Raw genomic sequence first — 23021 nt, forward strand, 5'->3', positions numbered from 1 at the left:
AAGAACAAATCAAAGTCCTCATAAATAATGCATTACTGTTCTGTTGATAATAATAATCATCTTACAGAAAATGTGTGTTAATTGTTTTTTTAAGAATAAATAAAAGACTAAATGCATATACAACTTAGTGAAGATTGAACTAAAGTCCAGGGGCATCTGCAGCTTTTGAAATGTGTGCGGAGGGATGTTTTGGTGGGTGGTCTCTCTCCCTCAAAAAAATGTGAATGAAGGAGATGGAATTTCCCACATTCTGGTGCATTCTAGCACATTTTTAGATTGGTTACTTTTCTCCCTCCTTCACTGTATTTTATTACAGTCGACACGGTCTACCATCATTGACTACACTGCATTATGTTCTGTTGCAAGACACGTGTTGTGGAATTTTTTCCAATACCAAAGAGTGAATATAAAGAGTGGGAAGATCTATTCAAAAAAAGAACCCCAAGATCGATCAGGTCTCAATGAACATTTATTCGAAGGCAGAATCAGCGTTCGAAGGCCCCTCTCTCCCACAGTGAGGAGAGAAGAGAAAAGGCAAACATGAATACTTTTACATTTCCATCACACTACACAGGGCACTCCCCATCACCATATTGAGCCACTGCCCACCTGGCAGGGCACGATCTATCTCCTTGTGTGAGAAAAAGACCCTACGTGAATATTTACCCATCTCCCAAGGCTGAGAAGGAGATGGAATATAGTGAGAAAGAGCCGGGGTGACTCTTCCCATATGTACAAAAGGTGAGAAATAGAATAAAGGGTGAGAAATGATGGAAAACAAAACACCTTATAGGCTGTGCATATAGTATTCTAAGACATTTCAGATACATTTTATATGACAGATTATATGAGACCTTTGTGAAATGCATATAGTACACATGGAGTAAAATTTTCCATAACACACGGAAGACTGCACACTGACTACTCTTTCTTCTGTATATTATGAAAGCAAAAAATTAGGATTTCAAAAATCAGAAACTAAATAAGAAAATAATTACTATGGAAAATAAATATATTGCAGAAGGCATGTGCATTTCTCATACGTTTAAGCAGTATTTTTTAAGCAGCTTGCATTTCTTTTCCCACATTCTGGTCATTTATTCATTTCTTGGGGGGTTTCTGCAGTACTTTATGATTCTGATCTAGTCTTTTTGTCCCGTTTGTGTCTTATACACAAAAATGAAGTCAACCATTGAATACTTTTATTAACATGTCGACTGGCAAGTTGTTTCATTTCAGCCCTGCAGAGTTCCTTTAGCCTATGCAAGTAGCCTTTATGTAAAGTTGATACAGTAAATAATTTTGTAAGACATTATTTTGTTTTGTTTACACACTTGTATGAATGGCAAACGATATGAGCATTTAAACATCCAGATTGTGATTAATTGTCATTTGTTGTGACACAATCATAAAGTTTTCTTATTAGGCATATTGTTTTCTTGGTGGATGTTTTTGTTTTAAGAGGGGTCAGGACAGTTTAATCGACTATTACACTTGCCTAAGAGGGAGAGAGAAATTCAGACTTACAGGGAGAGTAATAAAGGCAAAAAACAACAACAACAACAAATGTTTAAAAATGAAAAATGAATGAATAATAGAGCAGTTTTTTTTCTCCTAACTGAGCCTTGGGGGATCCATGCTTTAAAAAGTTTCACGGCATCCTTTATCAAAACACGTGAGTCAATTGTGTGGAAATTGCGACACAAACAAAACCAAGAGAGAGCACAATCACATTGGCAACAAGCAGCTGCATAAAAAGAACAAACAAAAGAAATTTGAAGTATTAAAACATACACTGAAACAGGTTAATTCAACCAGTCTTTATAGCCGACATTGTTTGCCCACCATGCATTTTCAGCAAAAGCTGGACATCTGTGTCGCTGACGTTGGAGCCAGGAAAATGCAGAGTGGTTTGCTTGTATGTGGGTATTATCTTACTGATAAAGTGAACAGATTTGCTACTACTGCTTTTTATAAAAGGTGAGGAGGACGCAACCCCCTCAGATATGGTGGAGACGCCATGAATGCACATTTGGCTGAAAGAAAGTACACTGACAGATTTAAAGGAGTACTATGGAATTTTGGTATACATGTGAAAGTTGGTGAAACGTGCAGATTTTGTGGTATATGTTCATAACTCTACAAACAAACTCTCCTCAGAGTAAAATGTGGTGCTCAATACAAAAGGTTTGGATTAAGACCCTCGATTATACATAGGGTTGTTTTGAGCACATATAAATCAAACCAATCAGAGTGTCAGCCTTTACTGTCTCTACAAGCCAGGTGCTCCTATTTAATTGTTGTCTTTCCAATGTGCCCTTAACATACAGAACACTATGGGAAACTGTATTCAATATATTGATGCTAAGCATAATTTAAATGAATCCCAGAACAGATGGAACAATTAGTGCTGAATGCATCAAGTCCGTCTTATGATGTGCTGTACATTTAATACTGGAAACATTTACTTATTTATGTACTGATAGAACCCTTGAGTATGCTATGCTCCTAATTGTACTTTGAAGATCATAATACATCATTTTTACATTAAACCTGAGAGTTTGTGCTTCTGCATGTGTTTGTGTGTTCAACAGAACACATTTAAGGAATGAGTGTGCATTGTAGTGGAGAGCTTGCCTCAAACTGGAGTCGAATACTGGGCCATGGACTTTAGACTTAGGACCAAGTCTTGGAGGTCTAAGGCACAATCTCCTTCTGTGTCCTAAAGATAGGACAAACCAGCAGTGCACCATTACCGCACCTCATTTTAAGACATCTTGCCCTTAACAGGGACAGAAGTTCAATTGCTGTTTAGACAATGTATGCTGGCTGTGAAGACAACACTGCAATCGAGTGAAAAATAGGAACAACACCTGCAATGTGTACCAAGGCGTAGGGGTGCATTACAGGCCTAAACTGTAAAAGCACATAGAAGTAACAAAGTGTAAAATTTACCTGAGCAGAACAAAAAGAAACAGGCAAAGGGTGCTAAAAAGACACATTGTTTTCATTGTTATCAATATTTTTTAGCTACAGCTATCAGCAGTTGATGATGACATTGTTTATTGCCAGAACCACAACACGACAGTGAAGTTAATCCACTAAGTTTCTGCTGAATAATTGCTGATGATGACCAATTAACAAATATTCAGAACAACAATATACCATTCAGGATGATGAAACCCTAAATTTAAGAGTACTTGATTCTAAACACCAGACAAAATATCTATTTATAAACAGAAATATTAGAAAACAGGACTTAAGGAAAACAATTCATTGTTTCACACTACAGCCACTGAGGAAAACCACAGATGACAGATTTTTCTATACAGTTCTCATTGAATGTTGATACAAATCCCCAAACACAATAAAGATTTGAAGACCTAAACATACAATATATTATGCTGGGGCAGTCCTAAAAAGAAGGAACAAACATAACACCAACTATTGCCGGCAAAAGCTCTACATTTGTTCTCAATACCACATAACTTTCAGAACACAGCACTTCATCTCTGGTGAGACAAATCATTGCTGATCTTTGTCAACCCTTCAGCAGTGAATACACCATCCTGCCCTCAGCAGGCACCTACCAGCTTTCAAAGCTGACAACAATAAGAGCTGTCAAATCATGTCTTCCTGCCAGCAGCATGGGCAGTTGAACAAATGGAAAGGATTGTTCTGACTTCAATGTGTCTAGCATTGTTTTCATTATTTCACTGGTTCACAAAGTAACATTTCATCTTTTTCATTTTCACTGTAATTTCCTATCAGGGCTATACATAGCTTTGATTGAAATGGTATGAAATCTGAGTTAGTGTGTGTGTGTGTGTGTGTGTGTGTCGGCGTGTGCACTACACCCACATTTTCCATAGACTTAGAATGGTCACACAGCCACAATGCACAAGTCGCATCCGCATGTGTGCATGATGCACCTTAACACGTTAACGTGTTAACACATTTGCACACGCTACAGCTACGCCACACTTTATAGTGTATGCACACTTACGCCACACCAGCATGACACCTAACAAAAATAAATATACAGTATTAGTCACATGTAGATGCAGGTGTGGCGAGACTGAAGCTACTTTGGTCAGAGGAGCTTCATTATCAAGAAGCCTCTGCGTGACATGTAAACACTCAGGTGCTCAGGCATGTACGCGTGTGCACATCAGTAAGCTTGCATGAGTGTTCAATATTTAGTATGTTGCCACAAATGCAACTACACCAGACAGTTTGACTTTCTAATTCCTCTCTGTCTGCGATCTGTTCTGGCTTACCCAGAGAAAGAACAGGACTTTCACATTTCTTTACTCAAAGTAAATCTTTAATATTGTTTAAGAATATAAACTACAACTGGTCTTCTGTCAAAAAGGTTTTAGTAATGTGAATATATACAGATTCTCCTCTCCTCTGATCCTCTCCTGCGACGCACGTCAGGCTGAGTAAAAGACGTTTGTTTTAGATTAAAAAGAGACTAAAGAGACTACATTTTGGTGGCTCAAAATGTATATTTCGTTTGTTTGTGATATTTATTTTGTTTAGGATTTATAAAGGGTTAAACTAAAGGGATATTGCTGTGTAGACCTAATTAAAATGCAACACATTGTTACTGTAAATAACAAAAATATCCCTTTTATGTATGCGTGTGTGTGTGTGTGTGTGTGTGTGTGTGTGTGTGTGTGTGTGTGTGTGTGTGTGTGTGTGTGTGCGTGCGTGTGTTCAGCTGTTTCATGTTTGAAACTAAGCATATATTTTAAATGAATCAGTGTCAACTCTGTCCCTGGGGGGCAGCTGCACAACAGAGACTGTGGAGGTTTGAGACTCCATGAAACAGTATTGATGATCATAATGTTTATTCAAGTTCTCTTATCTTTAAAACAATGAGGTAGCACAGATGATTAGGTCCCAATACAATATCAATACACTTATTGCAATAGTGCTAAAACATCCCTGTGAAGCCATAACAGCTGACGTTTCTGCTTTTTTAGAATATTAAAATATCTGCCATATCATAATCATGCTAAATAGATCATTAGAGCTGATTGCCATGCAAGCGCTTTGGTATTTTTTTAACCTCATTAAAATTAATGGGAAAAGCCAATTACCTCTGAGTGCAGAGCTATGCAGAAATGTTATTTATACTCTGAGAACATTTAATTTTATATATCATTGGGAATGCATCAAATTTTAACTAAGAAGCTGTTTTTTTTGGTTACTTAATGACAGTCTTTAAGTGCAATTTGAGATACTGAATAAGTGTTGACACAAATAAAAAGAAACCTTAATATTCAATATACACTGATGTTTTTTTTTTTTTTCTATTTTTGCACAATTTGCTAGTGACTAAAAGGACCCTGTCCTGTCTAAAGATGGGCGATTATTCTATAATGTATTTAAACTGGTCAAATATTCCCAAGTATGCTGCAATTATCCAAAATTAAGAGTTGTGTGAGCCAAAGCCTCAGTCCTCTGACTAAAGGAGCCTTTTCCCTCGGTGAAGTAGCAGCTCCTCTGATGTTCTAATCAAAGTTCTACTCAGGAATCTCTGATCTGTCTCTCCCTGCACGTACTCCATCTATTAATAGACATTAAAAAAGAAATTCCAAAGGGATGCAGGCTGGCTGTTATCGGCGCATAGCGTAAAGGCTTACACAGCCTTCAGGTGTTAATTAAATCTCCACTGACATTCCCATATCCTGCCCTGCAGAATCAGCTGCAGCTCAGATACTGCATAGGTGAAGCCACTTCCGTCACACCAATCATGCTCAGAACAGGACAGGAGAGAATCCCACAGGCGAGGGAGGGAACACAGTGACAGCTAGGAGAATCGCCCATGCTTAAGGTAGATGATTTTGTAAGCACTGACTTCTCCTCTTAAGGGCTTTGCGGACTATGGTTGTCCTCAGTGGCAATCTCTGAGCCTCGCAGCGCAGTCTGGAAGCCTATAGTGCATACTGGCACTCTCATTCATCAAGCAGCCCAAGCCATCATACAGGCAGCTGCAGCAGACCTGGGCCCAGGGCGAGGGGATATTATTAGAGATGAATTGAGGTAACTGCCTTTGATGACCCAGTTCAGTTTGTCAGTCGCTTTCGAAGCTTTTGTTCTTTTTTACTAACTTGCATTCTTGCTTCCAGGATCCTTTCTCTGTAAGGAGGTCAGTGGCCATTAAGAGATATGCTGCACTGCAGAGTGTGTGGGCATTTTATACTTCCCACCACTGGTAAGAAAACAGATACAGCAATTGAGCCCTAAACTTTTAAATAAAAGCCATACCAGTGGGTTTATTATACTGTACAGCATCATGACATCATGATCAACTTTATTAAAGCAGTATATCACATGCAGCTATGCATTAGAATGCATTAATTCAGTCCGAAACTCACAAGAGACATTAACTCTGCATTACCTCTGAGGGGTAAATACAAAACAAAAACAAAACATGCTAAAGGCAAAAAAAGACTTTGCATAGATACTTTGCAAGACTTCAGAGACTGTCACATGACTCCTGTCAGAATATATAATTTGTGTCTGTCTTCCCTAACAGATAAAAGATACAGGAACTTTTCTTGCATTTCTGATGTTTGAAACACCATAAACCTTATCTTGCACTGAAGAAGGAATATTAAGTGGAATCCATTAAAGATAGTGGACTTACATCCTTAAACACATTTTTAGTCAGCAACAAAAAAAGACATAATGTACACACAGTGTCCTGTATAAAGGATTGCGTTTAAGTGACAAAAAGACTATTCCCATTACCTTTTGAATGCAAGAAGTTGTAAGCAGCTTCTAAACAAGGACTCTGAGTCTGCTTCTTTCTGAGTTGTTTGTTGTCAATTCAGCCAATAGCCCATTGGATGTATGAAATTAATTCAAAAATATGAATATAGATCTGAAAATGATTTATGTTCCAGGTCTGAGAACGAATGTTTTAACAAACCAACAACCAACAAAGCAAGGCAACAAACAAAAAAGATGCTTTATTTTCAAGGCAGGGAACCCATACTCTGCTATGCAAAGAGTTGTATCTAAAAAGCTAAAAAAAACTTTAACTCAAGACTTACACACTGGGGAGGATAACCTATCATCACATGAACATGAATATGTGGCCCACAAGTCCACCTTTCTGGAATGCTTAGTGAATAAAACCACAGAAGAGCACAGATAACAGACAAGCTGCAGGAACTTGATGCTTTTTGAGTTTTTTTTTTTTTTTTCCTGAAATCACACAACTAATCTTGGCCAACCGACACTCTCTTCATTGACTAGCGTTTAAGCATTTATGAGGACACACAATACTCAGGACTAACATGGCTCTGATGCTGCTGTCAAACTTCCTTTTCAATACCCCTCTACAAGAGTTGGCCAGTTTCACTCCTCCTAAAACCCATAATCTGATATCAAACTAGCCTGAGCCAATAACACACATTTGTTGTTTTTGTTATGTCTCTCTGCAGGCACAGAGGAATGATATCCACAGAGTAACTATTATTGCTGTTTGTTTGCCGAGTGCTTCAATTTACACACACACAAATACAAACACAGACACACAAATACACAGAGTAATGAGCTTTTTAATGCATTCCAAGCAGAATAATGCTAGGTTGGAAATGAAAGATGTTGCACTAAAAGTAATGGAATAAACCACAACCTGAAATTAGCTAAAGCTGTAGCAGTAGACAATTAGTTTCTTAATAATAAATCTGTGTGGTCTTTCCAAAGCCTATGAAAAAGCTATTGTAGGCTTAAAAATGTGACGGAAAAGAAAAGGTAACAAAATAAATAAAACGTTTTGTTGATTAAGTATTTATTATACACCAGACTACAGCACACAGCCGAACACTAAGACTGCAGAAACTGTATGAAACTTGTTTCAACTGTCTTGTTTAATTTGTGTGTGGCCATGATGAAATGCTCTTCTGTGTACTTAGCTGTCAATCATGCCTAGTCTTCTTTATCTGTTTGACCCATGCTTAGGAAATCACACTGCAGGTCTAAAACCCACCAAATTATATGCAGATTGCTGTGAAGGGGGGGGGGGCTTCAGAGCAGGTAGTCATGGCTAAAAAAAACAGATCCGTCAAGGCCACCTTATGAATAAAAGATCACATAGTTTTATCATGAAGTTTATCGTCTTTAGCTGGCCTTGATCTTATGGAGATATTTTTATTGAAAAAATGAAAGATGTCTCTGAATCCAAATCCCAGAATGTCATTCAGGATAATCAGCATTTCCGTTCTATGTGAATTTTGGATTTTCACTTTGACCTTGATTTGCCCCTGTACACAACTTTTTTTCAGTACAGCTTTATGTTGCTTAAGTGTGGAGTAAATCAATGTGATGCATTGATGGGATAAAAGTGAAGTGTGCTATCAACTCAAAAAAATATATTAGCAGTTGAGCAGGCACTTTGAACATGCTAACACCTTGTATTTTTGGATATCCACACAAACACTCTATCCCCTTTTCATTCCAGACCTAGGATTATCAAAGTGTCAGTCAACCATAAAAAATATGGTTTGATATATCTAGTTAACTTCTCAAAACTCAAAAACATTCACACACAAAGTACTAGAAATGTAGACACAGGCTTCATTATTCCCAAACAAAAGGGAGAAAAGATTTCCCTCTGAGATTAAAGATCCAACACTAACTCAAAAACATTCCACTGTTTAGCATAAATTATCATTTTCATTTATATACACTGTGTCATCTCACACTCACAGGAACTTATAGACAAATTAATCAGAGAAGAAGTTGTGGGAAATAAGATAAACGAGGCAAATTTCCAACCCTTGATGATTTGATGCAGAAACAACAAGGCTAGGAGCAATGTGTGTTTTTCTGTACTTTGACTGCTTTGCTACCCCTCTCATATTTTGTTCATTCTCTGGACGCTGGGATGACTATATCAAATCTGCCTCCAGCTAGGATATCTGAGATTCCATATTAATCCAGTTTTCATCCCTGTGACTGTGTATGTAACCCTGAGCCCTGAGCTAGCCGCACTACAGAGTGGTTAAGTCAACAGGGTTGCACACAAACACACTCACAACCTTACACACAAACACACACGCACACACACACAAAAAAACATGCATACAATCTAACCTGCATGAATGTGCCGACCAATCATACATATTTATCACAAACATAGCCATTTGCTATTTGAAAAACCTGCATGGGGACAATTATAAAATGGGATCCTCTTAGTGTGGACACATTTTTCTGAGTTTCCTACTCTTGTGACCAAACTACGCACATGTGCACACACCCACACACGCACGCTTAACAAATCTCATATTGGCCAACTCACATGACGTTTCAAAATATGCCTGCCTCTGGCAGTATTTCCTGATTTCGGCAATCAGTCCTGGGAACCAAGGCAAGCATTACGTTTTGTTGAGTGCTTTGTTTTTCTGAACACAAATATCTCTGTGGGGCTTATAAAGCACAGTTGACAGGGCAATAGAAATTAAAGAATTATTCCCACGTTGATATGTTGTTAAAAAAAAAAAAAAGAAAAGAGGCCAGCCAAGAAGCTACCCTAAAAAAAAAAAAAAAAGAAGGAGAGTGGTGAAGAGCAGAGAAGACAGCAGGGGAATTTCTCCAGGTTCTTACGCCCACTGAGGTTTGGCACTGTGCACATGGCTTGGCAACGTGGGATACAAAGGTGGGGTCAAGACTTCACTGAAGAACCTGTAAAGCTAATAGCTATCCTACTGTGGTTAACCTGACCCCATGCATGAGCACTAGGACAGAAAGACACATGAGGCTGTGACAAATTTTAGCTCACAAAAAAGCATTAAGGCAATCACAGACACAGAAAATCAATAAAGATCCAATAGATTATGAGTGAATTATTATGTTAACATTTCTTGAAAATAAATCACCTAACTTCCCAAACAAGTGTTGGTGTGGACCGTATTGTAAATAATATAAATGGTAATAATATAAATAGTCCCTCAGAAAACAGTGGGCCAGCAAGTGTGACTCCACAGCAGCCTTTACAATACACATTCACACACCACCTATGAAGCAGCAATAGTAACTTGGGGTTAATTGTTGTAGCATGTTAATTTGTAAAGATATTTATATATCATAATTTTTACATTAGAATAGAAAAAGGGGAACCACCTCCATTGTTTTAATGGTGAAAAATAAACAGTAACTGTAATAATCTATTACTCAATCAATCAGTTGAACTTTTAAAGTAACTTTTCTGTCATTAATCACATGGACAAGAAGCTCTGATATGTATGTGCAAATTTAATATATTATTGGAGAACAATAATGTATATAAATGAAGCAGATATATGTAGAGGATATGGTTCTTATGTAAACAAAATTATATTGGAACATTATATTTATATTCTATCTTTACTACAATGGTGCCGTTACATGATGTAGTAACAAGGTTTGAAATGGCAGAAAACGTTTAAAGAAGAAAAAGGCAATTAACGAATTTTGGGATTAGAAATTTAGACTCAGGTTCTGAGTTTGACACGACCAATCTATTTCAACACCCACACAGAAAGAAGATCTCTTTTCTTGTCTGCTCAAACTTCTCCAAGTGGTCTAGCTTTAGGGACTGCCAAATCTCTTTTGGGTCAACCACTATTGTCTGCTCACCAGACAGCTACCGTAGCCAGCTAGGTAAAAGCGAGGTCCGGAGCGTTGACGTGTTGATGGACGGCGGTGGCTGCCGAAGTTTGTTTGTGTCCTCGTCTTAGCAGCTCCAAGTGGATCAAACCAAAAAAACATTAAGTCTTTTGATATTTCAATTTCCAACTCTAGACTAACCTGATGGCCATCACAGTTAACTGGAGTTAAGAAATTCATAGTTCCGAAAATGTTAAGACAGAAATTTGAAGAAGAAAGAGCTGAAAAGCATCGCTTCACTCAAAAGAAAGGAAATGTGAGTTTCTCCCACGGAGTGGTTAAAGGTGAAAGTGATAGGAAAAAGGAGCTGGTCAGCAGGGCTTGCTCCCATGGTGACCTCCTGCCATCGGGGAGACGGTACCGCAGCCTGCGGGCCGGCCCTACCAGACTGGGGAACAGCTTCTTCCACCAAGCTGTCAGCTGAACTCTCTCCCCTCTCTTCCCTCTCTTCCTTCCCTTCCCTCCCCTCTGCCCCCATGAACACTGTACGTTAGAACCTCCTCCTGTTTGAACGTTGAAACAGAACTCTGGACATTTATTGCACATTGCACGCATGCTCAAGTTTCACTTTTTTTCTAATCTTGTTTTAGATTCAATTTTATTTAACTTTGTACATTTTGCACATTTAGGTTTATTAATGTAAATATTATTTATCTTATTTTACCTCGTTTTATTTATTTTCTTACCGTGCCTTTTTCATCTACATTGCACCGTGGGGAGGGGGGAAACGTAGTTTCGATTTCACTGTATGTCTGACATATTTTGGAATTGACAATAAAGTAAACCTTGAACCTTGAACCTTGAGAAGCGTAAAGTGATTTCCTTTTAGTCTCAATGCAGAGCAAGGAAAACATTTAGTCCCTTTGTTTGGAATGATATCATTTGAATTTAAACAAGTTTACTTGTTCAAGAATAAACTCCAGCATATTTAACTTCCACATACAACGTTGAGGTATATCTTTTAATGTTTAATGTTATGAACAACAGCATTACGTTTTGTGCTTTAAATCACTTTATCCACTCTGAATTAAAAGATCATTACTCCCATGGCAAGGATGCAGTGCATGGCATCTTTTAATAGGGTCTAATGGGTAGGTCAATTCAGAACCCTTGCCATGCTTTATTATAATGTAACACGGCTGAGGAAAGATTTAGCTCAGGGGCACTGGAGGGGAAAAATCTAAAATGCAGTGAATCTGAACAACATTAAAACTCACAGCCTCTTCACAACTTGACCCCTCTCAGAGAGCCATTTGTTCTCATTTGTCGGTGAGCATACGATCTTATAAATTGTATGATGTATAATAATGAAACAAATTAAAAGTTTATAAGGCAGTTATACACTGCAGTCAATCGTGAGGGGCAGGGTGGGTCGAAGATGTGTCTCCACGTTGTTTCGTATAAGTATATTGTCTCAAACACAAACATTTATAATCACAGAGAACATTACAGTGTAAAAGGAATATTTTTGCATGCGTAATTAGGAACTACGCCCTTTCATCGAAGATAAAAGGGGGTGAATTTCATTGATGTATCATACATGGTTGCATACTTTGTGGACCACAAGATGTTCAGACTTTACGCACATGCATAAGATGATTAGCTTGAGAAAAGAATGAACCAAATGTGGTTGTTGAAAGACCTGAAGGACTTCAAGGTGAAGATAGTTCCATCTCTTTGTTTAATCAAGGGTTTGAACTCAGGAAGACATCATAAAACATAATGATGCAAGAAAATAACTTTCAGTCTTCTCTAATCTGTCAGCCTCATAAAGGTCCTAAAGACGATATATGCATTACAATCGCTCATTATCAAAATGTGAAAAGTGTTTTTTAACAGGAAGTTAGCTTATTTAAACTGCATAGGGTGAATCCATGATGCAAAATCACAAAGAGCAAATATTCACAAAGTAAATAACATGCTGTCTTGGAGAAAACTTGAAAGTAATGGCCACTGACAGCATAGTTGATTAGAAAAAAAGCTTTGTCAAGTGATCCCGGAATTAAAACAATACACTGTGGTTTGACTGAATTATTAAACATTTTCTTTAAATAAAATAAACGCTGTAAACATTTATGCCTTGTCAACTTTAATAGAAGAGGTATTCACAAAAGACCAAATGAGACAGCTTTCTGTGTGGTGAAAGTGGCCGTGTAAGACAAACACATGCACACCTGCTCATTGTGAGAGTGAGAGTCATAAGACCCAAAGGAACCTGCAAATCTATTATTTTCTACCCACGCTCCTGACTGCAGACCTCCCACTTACAGATGGCAGACCTCACTGTTCTCCCGACAACTGAACTACAAAATTATCATATGAATCCTTGCAGGGTGCACAGGGAGAGGAGCAGAGGGAGAAGGATTAACTATTCAAACCTGTTGTTCGTGCAAACTAAATTCTTTGCACATCCTTCAAGAGCTTTCTGCAACCTGCAAAGATAATTGGGATGAAAAAACAGACTTGGTAAACATAACAATTCGAAAAATTAAGCTAGTAGTGCCACAGGACTCCCTTTCTTTACAGTTTGTCATGTATTCTTTCTAAAACTGCAGCGTCATATGAAATCTGTATTTCCTGCAATTTACCTGTAATGTGTCTTTTTTGCCTTCAGCCTGACTTGTGTTGTCTCTGCTCTTTTGCATGCTTAGTATAATAGAGGGTTTAGAAAGTATCCATACTGTGCAATAGTGAAAAACCTCCTGTGCTGCAGGAGGAAATGGGAGATGTCATAATCCTTCTGAGGCCTTGGCTTTTAGTAGCTGGTCCATGGAGAGAGTCTTATTAAACTTCTCATTCGTGACACACTGAGCTTCTGTAATGACTCAATGCATATAAAAATCACCATAGACATGAAAGGAGGGACAACAAGAATGGACCCAGGCTGCATCAGTTTTACCAAGCTCTCTGAGGGCACAATCACACTGGCACTCCACACCGTTCCTAAGAACACATCAACCTTAAAGTCCAGTTGGTTTGACCAGTGCAGCTCCGTCCCGTGCTCAACACAGTATACTTCATTGGCTCTGGCACACTTTTGACAGGCGTGCTTCGGCACGGTAAAGTTAATGCACGAGCATGCGGGTATATAACGCTGACAGCTTTCATTATAGAGAAATCCAGAGTTTTATTGCTGTATCTAACTAACATTACTCAAAATAAGACACAAAGTAGCTCATTTTCTCCTTGTTGTTCTCCGATGTAAAAACACGGACCATGTGTCCCATTTTCAATTTCCGCCTATTTGTAAACTAAGCATGCTTTATGATAACGCTATGTGCAAAAGGTAACGTGCTTAGGCATGGTTAGTCCTGGAGTAGTTTGAGCAGTGTCGCCATGCCAGCCAGCAGGGGAATGGGGAAGGGGAATTATGATCACGCCCTGATAAGAGCAATTGTACTTGGTAAATGAAACAGTAATGCACATCTGTTTACAGTCAAGCAAAACTATTAATTAAAAAAAGGATCCCTGATTACACTCTTAAACTCTACTATGTCTTGAACCTCAAGACTTAACATCTTTTTTAAACAATGCACTCCCTGACAGAGGGTTACACAGAAAACAGCAATGTCAGATCTGCATCTTTGGTGACAAATCCAATGCAAACACCATTTGATGCACCCTGTGCTGCAGTTTATGTTGTTGATTTAAATATATATATAGAATATATAACCAATGACACCAATGCTCACACTTATATTCTTGGACTGTTTCAATACGTGGAGTGGTAAGGTGCCATGCTTACATCTGTGCTGTGTAGAGGTGCTGAGACTGTGTGGGTGAAGGCTGTGTTTGAGGATGCTCTGACATGGAATCACATTTTTATTATCAGCCAGTCTCAAGGAAGAATACGTTAAATAGCTTACCAAACAGCAGGCTTGTTTTTGTAAGGACAGGATAGCGTCAGGAAATTAAGTGAGTAACATTCTAATTCTTTTTTTATATCTAATAATAATTTGAAGGGGACAACATTAAAAGGCAAACAACAACCCCTCCTCTCTGTTCCTTTAAGCTGCAATTCAATGTATTTTCCCCAAGGACATGCACATGTAACATTTCACATACATCAGATGAAAAGTAATAGACAGCAAACCCTTGTCTGTGCTTCGAAAGAGTGAAAAACTAAATAAAGCCATCAACCACTCAATTGACATAAGCAGGATGCAGTAGGTGTGAATACGGTACGTGTGTGTGTGTGCAGATGTTTGTATGGGCTATATAGCTGCTTGTCTCTCCAAACTTTGTACGAACACTCTTATCGCTGCACCCCATCAGCTGGATTAGGGTCTGGATATGAATATCAATATAGCATTTATCGTGAGTTGCTCCCCCCGATGGCCCGCCTGAAACACAAGAGAATCAGTTTTCTGTTTGTGTCAGCGTTTACCAAAGACACTCTGCATGGCCTGAAAGAAATCTCCTGCACGCAGCCCTACAGTACTTACCTCAAGGGCATTGACAGATTCTGTGTGTTGTCCGTTTGTTGTAAAAAAAAGAGCAGTTGCTGTCTTAGCCTACAAAAGATCTTTATAGCCACCAGGTTTCACAGCAGCTGTGAAACGCAACCTCAAAGAAACCACATTGCATAAGGCTCAGTGCCATTATACTAATTGTTCATGTACAAAACACAAATTGACAAATACATGTGCATTCATGGCACGACTTAAGCCATGTGAAAAATTGACACGGCTGATTATTCATCTGCATTTTTCAGGCAATAAATAATCTCATGCAGCGCTCTCGTATCAGACTAATCAGGGTCTATATTGATCATCACCCTGTTCATGTGTCAGCCTATTCTAAATCTCTATTGAGTGGTTATTCACAACTACCACAACTACACCATAAGCCATGCCAAACCTGGTGATTATGAAATCAGTCTTCTTGGAAAAAGTGTCTCATTTCCACCAGGGCAATGATTTCTCTGTATCTGCTTACAATAATAGCAAAGACACCTGGCCCACTAAATCATTCTCAGCCTACACATGGAAACATGCTAATTGTTTCACAAAACTGAGCACATGGGAAGTAGACAAGATCAATTACGGGGGAAATGAAATTATTATACCGAGTTTGTCAAAAGTAATTTAAAGTGTAATTCTCACACACAACATTCAATTATGAGTTAATTTTTAAATTGATGTTTACAGCACACTCACTTTAGGGTCAATTTAATGTAGGGCAGTTTCAAAATAAAAGCTCATCTAATAATCTAGGCAGAGATGTGAGAGTAATACGAAAAAAGAGTGTGCTCTAGTAGCAGTGGGAAGGCGGCAATGACACAGAGACCCCATTGCTCACACTATGGTCTCATTATCTGCTGTGACTCCAGGTCTTCAATATTAGCCAACAATAAGCACTCTGCAGGACCATCTGCTCTGCCAGCATGGATAAGAGAGACAGAGAGAGAGAGAGCTATGGAGAAGACAGAACTGGAAAAGATGTATTGTGCTATTTGTGGAAATAATTGAGAGACGATAGACCAAGAGGGGAGGGAGAATTAGTTTAAAAGGAAGTATATGTAAATGACAAATAATAGCAAAAGCAAGTTGGAGATAGGGAGTAAAAGTAGAAAAAGAAACAAACAAAAAAAAATCCACTTAGGCATACAAGTGCCATCCATATTATAAGCAAATGGATGTAGCCATAGTGATGTTACCCATTGATTCGTGGGCTCAACATGTAAAGACCTGAATTCTGGACTATTTTTTTTATTTATTTTAAGAAGTGACCACTTTTGGACGATAGGGTTGATGTCCTTTGCTATGGATCTTTCCAAGGTAGAAACTTATAGCTCCCTAAGCCAATAGTACACACTGCTTTATCATCTTTTCCAATCTCAATGGGACCATAATAGGATGAATGTTGTGCAGTATTGAAGAATATGTCAAAACATCACTGAACACTGTCATATTATACTGATCTAAGGTGTGCCTGTACCGTGGAAAATCCTCTGGAGGCCTCAGGAGGACCTTTTGATTATATTCCATTGTACTTTATGTACAACACAAACAACACATCAGCCAACTCCTTGTGGAGAAGAATCTTACCTTTTGTCTGATCTCCTCCTCCATTTTGACCGGGGAACCCAGCTCAGCCACCTGTTTTACTCCATCACTGGCAAGGCCACCATATTCCCATAGCACATAGCTCTTTGAGTGGGAGGCACCAATAATGGCTGACCAGTGATTGGCACGACCTGGTGAAATAAAACAAATACATTAGAAATACTTTGTTGGACAAAAACCTGTTCTGGAATAATTGAGTTAGCAGAGAGACACAGCTCTAGAGATTTCTATTATGATGTGTGGATTGAGTGGTGAATTAGTCTGCTGACCAGTGGTTCATTTGTAAAGTACATATGAAGACCAAAAAGTTATGGAAAGTATAAACAATGCATAGTGCCTTGGTCACACCAGAGCAATCTCAATAATCGCTCAAGATCAACTGTAGAGAAGCGTAGAAGAATCATTGCATCTCCCTCGCTCTCTCTCTGAGTGACCTGCTGCCTGTTTTTAGTTTCAAGAAGTCATCCTACAAGACAACATTATACTATGTACTGTGCAAATTCATATATTAATTATTTAACTCTTTGGGATAATTACACTGTTTTGCACATCAGACTTGTCCAATAAACAGTTTATAGTTTAGCATGAACAATAAAGGTGAAATAAATCTGAACTCATCAAAAATTGGAGCTGTTTAGACAGTATCAGCCTGTTGTCAAAGGCCACCTCTTAGTGAGATTCAATGTTGCTGATGGTTGTTATGGTGCCTAACTTTAGAGTTGCAGCAGCAGCCTCAGTGCCCTTACTTCTCATGTCCCTGCACGAAAAGCCACAATTTCATTAAATAACTCGTAGCTCTTCTAATTCATCATCAACACCAAACAGCATCACAGCAGAGAACAACAACAAAATAAAAAACTGGATATTACCCATTTATTTGGCCAAAACAGCCCAAAACACTGTCAGTAATCCCTCTAACTTGACCAAATTGCAGAGAGTAACATCATTTTAGCTCTTGTGAGATTGACAAAACTCCCATTTCAGGCATTCCTGACCGCAATCTGACCCCTTTCATGATTATGTATTTTTGGGGCTTTTTGCCTTTATCTGATAGGACAGGGGAAAGAGAAGGAACCCTGGGAAAGAGAGTAGGGGATAGCATGTGGGAAAGGAGAGTCCGGGTGTGAAAGGAGAGCTCTGCCTTTGACAGAACAACAGGATTCTTTGGTGCAAGATATTTACTGACATAAAGTGCCTTGGTTAAATCCCAATATATTGTCTACTGATGCAAACATTCACCAGTGTACTTTTTTCACATTGATCCTCCATTTAAGGGGAAAAAGGGGAATGTGGAGCTCTGTACTACTCCGCACTATGAGAATGCACCAGTTTTAGTCTTCAAAATGATCCATCAGAAGTTACAGCACAGGCTATAAAGCTAACATTTGCCTTTTACAAAGAAACTTGAGGCAGTTCATTTACAAGAAATGTAAGTTCTATTTTGTTATGTACAGCATAGTAAAGTGCAGAGTACAGCAGTTTATTAGGTACTAATAGACTTCTTAATGTTTGCAAGCCATTTTTGGCAATTCAATCTATCTCACCAGGGTCTGTCATATCTAAATCACCAGCACTGAAAATGATTCTCTCATGGTCTCTCATTATCTCCCCTGCTGTCATATGCTTCCCATTCCTAGTATGTCATTATGCAGCTTGACTGGATTCACATCAAGCTACATCACCCTGAGTGTGCAATGATTTTACAGCCCCAACATAGTCTTTCAATCATTTACAATAACAACTTTCCCACACATTAAGACAAGGTGGGTTCACCAAAATTGATAGTAGGTCTGCCTCATATCTTAGTTCCCTACCCTCTGTGCTCTTACCCTGCAGTTCTGTAAGTCACCCTTTCTGCCTTCTGCTGGTTTCCAAGTGTAAGTCTGTCCACAGGTTATTTATAATACATATTTTTAGATTTGTATATACGTACTTTGAGGCATAGTCTAGGAACCATCATCATACAGGGAATGCCATCATTATTCCTAGAATGCCAAATTGGCTGGTTAATTTACCGAGATATGTGGCTTGTTAGTGACCACTGCAATCTGCAGTTCTTACTGTACAGGTACTATGCACATACTTTGTAGCAGAGGCTCTTCAAAGATATACAACTTTATTATTTATTTTCACTGACATTGAAAAGTTAAAAAAAAAACCTTTCCAAAACTATCTTGCAATTAAATTGTGCTCAGACAGATCCTTCCATCCCACCATTCATCCTTCCTTCCTTCCTTCCATCCATGATTCATTCATCAATCAATCTTCATTTTTATAGCGCCAGTTCAATAACAAGGGCTATCTCAAGTCGCTTTACATAGTAGCAGGTAAAAAGACCATACTCATTGTTCTGTTTTACAAAAAGCAGGTAAAAGGCCTTACTTATTGCTATTGCATCCATCTACCAATCCATCTATCCAGCTTGTTAAGTGGAAGAGCTCAACAAGTAAGTGTGGCCAAAACCTGTGTTCAATGACATTGATTTCAGATGTCTACAAATCGCGGATGTCTCATCAAATTAGAATTTGAATTATCAGGAGTTTGGGATGTTCACTGACTACATGATACAAAAAATGGTTAGTGCCATTTTGTATGAAAAAACCCTGACACAATGATTCTTCGTGTAACTATGGTTATAACTTTATGGTAAATGGACTTGAGCTTGTATAGCGCTTTTCTAGCTTTCTGACAACTCAAAGTGCTTTTTAGAAATTCAGACTGACTGACGCTAGCAACTGAGCCACAGACGCCCTAATAGAAGATAAAGTATAGACTGCAGAGATAGGTAGCTTTACCCAATTTAACCTTATCTTAATATTATCTTAAACATATGGTTGAATAGTTTGCTTAGGCCCTTCATGACATTAAAAACCATTAGCCTTCAGAAATGTCTCCCCCATTACAGGCAGGACTGAGTCCCAAGCTCAAGTGGCTTTAGCATTATGGCTGCTGTTTGCTGATTTATATCCATCATTGGCTGTTTTGGCCTGAGGTGGGCACAACCTAGACTTAGTCTTCCACTTTATAATGCAGTTTGGCAGGGATAAGAGCCCAAGTTCAGATCTGTGGCAGTTTCCTACCTCTGGCAGTGACATGATATGCTGATTTGCTTGTATGTTTCAATGCTCTGTTTGATCTATGTCAATTTAAGAGCTTTCCAAAGAATATAGCCCTTTCTACAAACCCTAATAGGTATCAGTGGTGTACTGCTGGAATTTAGAACAACCCCAATACTAAACAGGAATATTTAACAGACAACATGTTTCGCTTTAACAGTGAAAAGTGCAGCAAAATTGTTGAGCAGGTAATGCAGACTAGTAACCTATAGTCAGCAGCAGCAGTTTAACATAACAATGTTTTCCTATGGTTATTATGTCCGTCAAAATACAAGCAGGTGTGGCAATAAGACTTTGTGTGTGTGTGTGTGTGTGTGTTTGTGAAGCAGAGGGACAGAGAGCACAAGCTGACATAATAAAGGGCTAACATCTGCCAAACCAGACTTATGGTATCATTTTATTAGTTACCATATTCAAAGGCTATTTGTGGCAAAGGTTGTCCACTCTTACCACACTGAATGCACAAGTCATTTAAATAAAGTGATAGTACAATAATAATAGGCTCCCTGTGATTGTTGACAATTAGATACATTTTACAGATGAATTAACCTGCCACATTGATACAAATGTCTGATAGCTGTATCATTCAAACTAAATTATTTTAAAGAGTGAAAAGGTTATGAATATAATGATCTCGTATGATGTCTTTTGACTAAAGCTAGACTTACATTTTTTGAGTTGCTATCCACAAAAAGCTATAAAGCATTAAAATTAAATTTGACAAGACAAAAGCATTTCTGTCCCACGACTAAGACAATGAGTGACATGCATTAGACATCCCGTGCCACTAATCTAGCTTTGTTTTGTGTCGATGTCAGTAAATCAACTTGGGATCTGTAGTGTTCAAACAAAAAAATGGACAACTGCTTATTTTTAAATTTTAAGTTACAGATCTCTTAAATAAGGGTACGTAATAAAGATAATAGCTGTATGGATGAAAGTTTTCAGACTTTGCCTGAACAACCAGGCCATTTTTTTTCTAGTAACACAGTCTATGTTTAACTGAGCTGTAATTGCATTGGTTTAATAGCCATGAAGGCTGCAATACTAACACAACTGGCAAAAGGGAGAAAGAAAATAGAACTGTCAAGTCTATTGTTAGGAATAATTGAAAAAAGGGCTTGTGGTCTGTTTTACATTGATTTTTTTGTCTCAATATGTTTGTCAAAACAAAGGTCTACTGTTCCTACTCTAGTGAACCTGAACATGTGTTAGTTCTCTGACAGCAAAAATAGGGAACTGCATGCAGCAGAAAACAAGTTGTGAGAAGTTTACTATTTCACTTGGAAACTTGGTTGGGAATTATTATAAAGGTCATATATGTGAAATAAGAAATAAGATAATTTAATGTTTATTGTATTCACTGAATAATATTGTTTAATGTTATAGTCCCAGTATTATAATAACTGGTTGCCTAGGAAATGACTCTGTGAATGAACAAAACAGAAACAGAAATACACAGCTTGCCCCATCCTCTTTAAAGTTGATTTATCTGGGCTTGTGTGTGTTTGTGTACTTGTGTGTAAGAATGAGTCATGAACCAACTACTCCCTCTGTAAGACAGTAAATTAGGGTTCCTTTTGATTTCAGGGTTTATCTTATTCCAGTCCTATCAGTGTATTGATCTGACTGCCGAGGGCCTGATTTAAACAAGAGAGGCAGAGTAATCCTTAAATCCATTCACATCCTGATAGTGTTGCTCAAGGTTATACACACATCACTACTAACATTAGTAACATTCTGCAACACCCACACCACTATTTAGCCTTGTATGGGGACTAAACCACCCACATACTGGGAACATATCCTTTTTGGGGCTATGGTACAACAATCAAGATTAAAGGATGAGATTCAGATTATCTATATTTTTGCTATTGGCAACAAATCCTATTAAAAGATCAAAATCAATGTTGTTCTCCATACTTTCCATCTTTCTAGCCCAGTCAGGGGCTCTAAGCCTTCTAGCCCAATCGTTCATAAGCAAAACCAATAATAAAGTTTTCAAAAGTATAAACTTCATTTTTATAAAAGGCATAATTTTATCCTATAATGTGGTGCTAACAGTGTACCAGACAAAATGTAGAAAAGCTTTGGAACTTATCAAACCTTCATTTGCTGAGCGAGAGTTGGGCGTGTTAATTACAAGAAACGGTCAAATTAATCAGAATGAGAATACTTTATTAATCCCCTGGGGAAGTTCTGTAAAATGATTTATTAGTGTACATCAGTTATGCTTTACTGCAGTGAAAAAGAACAACATGTTGGCTCTATCTCTTATATGATGATATCACTGAAATAACTAATATTAGCAAGCTATGGTTCCATCTGTCACCAATACCTGTTAATTGGTGTTTAATTAAAAAGTAATACAAGATTGTTACCTACTAAAAAAAGAAAGGGGCACAGATTTCTTGAAAATCGATTTCAATTACTCATACATGCATGGTTAAAGTCTCACAAAGACACAAACAACACAAGCATGGCCAAGATAGTAAGTTGAGTGACTAGAACATGTGTGATGATGTCAAGCAGACAGCTAGTGATACACAGATGGCAATCAACCACGCCCATAATTATACATAATTTTAAAGTCTAAATAAGCCTAAAAAGAGTAGGCAATATGAGAATCCCCTTTCCCATGTTAAGTTGTCATTTGTTCCACTGGCATCGCCCACAACTTAAATTTCTGAGTTCGTTTTACTGATGCTTGATGTTACTAGTTTACAAAAACAATTTTGCAGCACTCTCTCTGTATTTAGTATTAGAGGCAGGGTAGGTAATTTTTGAAAACTACCATGACTATGAAAGCCTCTCTTCGTGCTCCACCTTCACCCACCCCTCTGTTCTCCCTCAAAAGCTGGACCCCTCACTTAGATGTACTAGCGTCATTGGTCCAGAAGCAGATTTCAGCTCATGCTTATAGAGTGGGCTTGTGCATGCATGGGGTAGAGAACGAGCTGGGTGACAGGGAAGCATGATTGGATTCTAAAACTCGAAGTGAGTGCATAAGTTTAACACGCTAACTGCTACAGATGACAGATTTTCTAATTTTCTTTTTCAGAGCACATAAAATATTAATTTCTGTCAGGACAAAAAGACAATTTCAACCAAAATCTTAAAAAATGTATCTCGAGGAAATTAACTACCCTGCCTTGAAGCCTGTATTACA

The 23021-nt window shown here is 38.1% G+C and overlaps 1 protein-coding gene across 1 annotated transcript in view; it reads right to left on the reverse strand.

Moving 5' to 3' along the window:
- The window catches only part of spon1a (spondin 1a), an 84798-nt gene that overhangs the window by 39782 nt on the left and 21995 nt on the right, over positions 1 to 23021 (reverse strand). The window contains exon 6 of the mRNA XM_079339352.1: positions 16719 to 16867. Coding sequence (XP_079195478.1) covers positions 16719 to 16867 — 149 coding nt within the window. The remainder of the gene's footprint in view (positions 1 to 16718; positions 16868 to 23021) is intronic.

This window comes from Symphodus melops, assembly GCF_947650265.1.
Source record: "Symphodus melops genome assembly, chromosome: 3".
NCBI classification, from domain to species: domain Eukaryota; kingdom Metazoa; phylum Chordata; class Actinopteri; order Labriformes; family Labridae; genus Symphodus; species Symphodus melops.